General features: G+C 34.6%; 1 protein-coding gene across 1 annotated transcript; it reads left to right on the top strand.

The window, feature by feature from the left end:
• The first annotated feature begins 2,190 nt into the window (after nt 1–2,190).
• On the top strand, nt 2,191–3,942 carry LOC132273319 (RING-H2 finger protein ATL54-like). The gene has a single exon (XM_059774301.1). It carries the CDS (start codon nt 2,384–2,386, stop codon nt 3,515–3,517), a length of 1,134 nt encoding a protein of 377 aa, XP_059630284.1. The 5' UTR covers nt 2,191–2,383; the 3' UTR covers nt 3,518–3,942.
• The last annotated feature ends 361 nt before the right edge of the window (nt 3,943–4,303 follow it).

Raw genomic sequence — 4,303 nt, 5'->3', positions numbered from 1 at the left:
GACCCAACCATAATTCCGCATGAAAAATGTGAAAAGACAGAAATACCCTTGCATTAACGAAATTCCAAAAAAATTGAAAAATGCTGAAAATTGGAAACGTCACAATATATATAATTCTAACTATCCATAATAATAATAATAATATTACTATCCATATATACATATATCCCCATAAATATATATATATATATATATATATATATATATATATATATATATATACAACTATTCATGGGTAAATATCCGTACCCATTAAGACTTCTATCTAAGTAGTCCATGGGACCCAAATGGTTGGTCCATTACTACTATCCATATCCAACTTCTTTTAAAATAAAATAAAATCAACAAACAATTTAAATACAAATAAACACATAACATTTAAACAAATACACAATTAATTACATAATCATATCACACAAATAAAACATACCATACACATCAAACAATTAAATCATTTAAGTACATAACACATAAACACATAGCCACATAAACAAATAGCCACATAATTAATTAAAATGCAATAACACAAATAAATAAATCCTATATATATCCTTTTGAAAATTAGGGGTATTACAATATCACATGAGGGGCATTGAGGGTATTTTACGTTGATTATTTATTTTCGTATTTTTTTTTTCTTAATTACAATAGGTAGTTTTGTAAATCTACAATGAAGTCAGTCGGAAAGTGGCTGGAATTGAGTTTCAGGTGTTAATTTGCACGATTTGGATAGTTGTGGTAGTGACTTGTTCATTTTTGTAATTCAAAGAGGTAAAATGTCAATTTGTGATAGTTCAGGAGGGTTTTTTGCATTTTTGCCTTCTCTTTATTTTATTTTATTTTATTTTATTTTAATTCCAAGTACAAAATTTAGATTTTCCAAGAAGCAATCTAATCATGACACAATTCAATTTACATATAGAGTTCAATGATAACTCAACATCTGAGTTTGATGGTTGTGTGTTACATCGTTTGAATCTTCCAATATTATATCCTATGTTTTTGGTCACCCAAAAGACCAGAGTTGCAAATGCCCCATTAAATATTTAATGTTGTATGGTGCCACTTGTGTTTCTTTACAATATATATACATACATTAGGTTGGTTGTAAACTAGTAATTAACTTATATATCAAGCATGTGATTTTTAACCATTTCTACCTATTATATATATATATATATATATTAAATATGATGAGTGGCAAAACTAATTTTACCATTTTTTTCTTTCTTTAACATGCCTTTACCAAGAAGAGGGAAAGGGATGGGGGAAGGGATGGATGTTTAAACAATATGGGTGTCATGTTATGGGGATGTTGTGTCAAATTTGGCAGATGGGAGGTCCATATCACTTATATTTATATCTATATATACACACACATACACACATGCTGCGATTTAATTGGGAGTCTCTAGTCACACAAACGTCTGGTAATGCACCAAACTCACAAAATAATTGATGTAATATGATCATATGGTAGTCATGATTTAGACTTGGTACCAATTAAATAACTACTATTACAATCACAAGCTTAAAAGGAAAAAAGAAACTCAAGAGTAGTAGATGTAGACCATTTGTATAAATGCCTTACGTTTGATGTAAATCCATTGACTGTACTTACTGTTTCCTTTTCGTATTTAACCCTTCATGGACTGACCTTTAGGAATAGAACTTCATGTCCATTTGTTATTTTTATTTTATCCGTCTATTTTGAAAGGTGATCAAGGAGGTCAAGTTTTGGCGCAATGGAGTTGCTCTATTATAACTTGCACGTTAGGAAACAATTGTCCGGCATATAAAAATAAGGTTGTGTACATCTGTTCTTTTTCAGATTTGTAGTGACCGGAGTTTCATACACTTGATTATTTATTTATTTATATTTTTACTTTAAAAGATGAATAAGTACCACTGAACTGCACGATTTGGTGGTATTTTCATTTATTTATTGACTTTTTAAAGAGTAATGATAGAGAGTCCGACGGTCAGATACATTCGATTAATTTTATGTAAAAATTGATATTAGCGATATTAATGATTTCGTGAAGATATCAACCATCACTCACATAAATCTTTATGTCGAAAATGTCGAGTCTAAATTATTATCCCTCTTTAAATGTTGATCCATTGAGGTCATCGGTAACTTGATACAATGAATGAGATTATGGGCATGCCTAACCAAAAGGGAAAAAAAAAAAAATTGTATGATACAACCATATACAGAAAAGCAAACACAACAAAGTCTTCCACCAAACCTTTGAAAGAGAAATGCTTACATAACACCTTCACCAACCACAAGAAGAAGAAAAACAAGAATTCAGAATTCAAAAACAATTTCACAAGACACAAACAATCTCTCTCTCCCACAGCCTCATCTTCAATTACCATGAAGCACAGAAAACTCTTTCCAACTGCAATGAACCAGACAGTGGACTGTTCAGATAACTTCTGTGACCCATCATGTCCATATGGTTGCTATGCTTACCCAGACTATTACCTTCCACCACCATCACCACCGCCGCCGCCGCCGCCCCTTTCAGACGGAAAAGACCAATTCATACCAACCTACATCATCATCTTAGTCTCAGTGCTGGCCAGCTTCTTCCTTCTGATCAGCTACTACGCGATCATCGTCAAGTACTGCTCCAGATGGAACCGTTTTAGGCCTCCACCAACCCAATCAGACGGCCAGGAGGAAGAGTTTCTCGACGAGAATCATGGGCCACCAATTGACCACCCTGTCTGGTACATCAACACCATTGGTCTCCAACCATCAATCATCAATTCCATCACAGTCTTCAAGTACAAAAAAGGCGACCCTTTGATTGAAAGCACAGATTGTTCAGTTTGTTTGAGTGAGTTTCAGGAAGATGATACACTTAGATTACTACCCAAATGCAATCATGCATTTCACATCCCTTGTATTGATACATGGTTGAGATCACACACCAATTGCCCACTTTGTCGTGCCGGGATAGTACCAAACACTGTGACGACTCCTTCAAATGACCAGTCTGGTTTTGATTTGAGTCAAAATGGAGATGCCCATATGATGAATTTGGAGGGTGATGGTGACTTGGGTAACATTCCCAATTCACTCAATGATAGTGAGGTTTGTGAGAACAGAGTTGGAACAGAGGATGAAGTTGAATCAACACAAGTGGATGATCAAAGAAAGGGCTTTCCTTTCTTTGATCATTCAAAGGAGATTGTGAATTCTCATGGGTATCTGGATGATAAGAATATGGTTATGGAGGATGAGCAACAGGTGAGAAGGTCTGTTTCAATGGACTTGTCATGTGCTGCTGCAACAATTGGTGTTGATGTAGAAAAATCCGAGTCGAGTTTTGTTTGGAAGAGAGATGGTGCAAATTCAAGCTTGAATAGAGTGGTAAATAGTTCTTCAATTGCACAGTCTCCGCATGCAAGTCGTGTTTCAATGAAGAGATCATTTTCTTGCAGTGGGGGGTCATTTTTATCGCGGCATAGTCCGAGCCCAAGTTCCATTTTTCCCTTGTAAAGCTACTGTTGAGCTCTGATGCATGTATAGATTTAGATGTCTGCAGTATAGAGATGTTTTGAGCACTTTCAATAAGTTGGGAAGATGCTCTGTTACATGTGTCTACAAACATGTATGTAGTAGAAGTAATGAAATGCTACACTGTGTACAGAGGAAATAAGATGAGCTCCAAAGAGAAGTCTGCTTGGAAGAATAAATTTTGGTTCATATGTGCAATTTGAGTGTTCGAGGCCGGGGAAATATTATATGTGTGCGCGTTTGCTTGGGAAATATTATATGTGTGCGCGTGTTTGCTTGAACTTTTCGGGAGAAGAAAAAATTGTGTCTGTACCACAAATGAAAAAATACTGGATTTTCAAAGCCAATTGGCTTAGATATGTTGTTATTATGTGGTATTTTGACACACACAAACACACACACATATATATCAGCAGCAAGATTGACCTCTTCTATATTCAATTCTTCTTGTTCATGTCATTAAGAGCATCTTCAATGGCCTTTCAAACTCAAAATATAGCAAGTGGATGAAAATAAGGCACTCCAATAGCCTCTCAAAAGATCTCTCATATTTTGAAATTGTCAAAAGTATTGTCAAATATAACAACTCTCAAATGGTCTTTCAAACTCAAAATATAGTAAGTGGATGAAAATAAAGCACTCTAATGAGCTCTCAAAAGACCTCTCATATTTTGGAATTGTCAAAAGTTGCTAAAATGAAAAGGGTTAAGTGCATAAAACCCCCCTCGCTATATAAGAAATGTGCAAGAAACACCCTCACTAAAAATT

The sequence above is a fragment of the Cornus florida genome, unplaced genomic scaffold (genome assembly GCF_030987335.1).
Source record: "Cornus florida cultivar Cherokee Brave unplaced genomic scaffold, ASM3098733v1 CherokeeBrave_3.0.0_Hap2_Chr09, whole genome shotgun sequence".
Classification (NCBI taxonomy): Eukaryota; Viridiplantae; Streptophyta; class Magnoliopsida; order Cornales; family Cornaceae; genus Cornus; species Cornus florida.
Note: the sequence above shows the minus strand (reverse complement) of the source record. Positions and strands in the feature narration are given on the sequence as shown.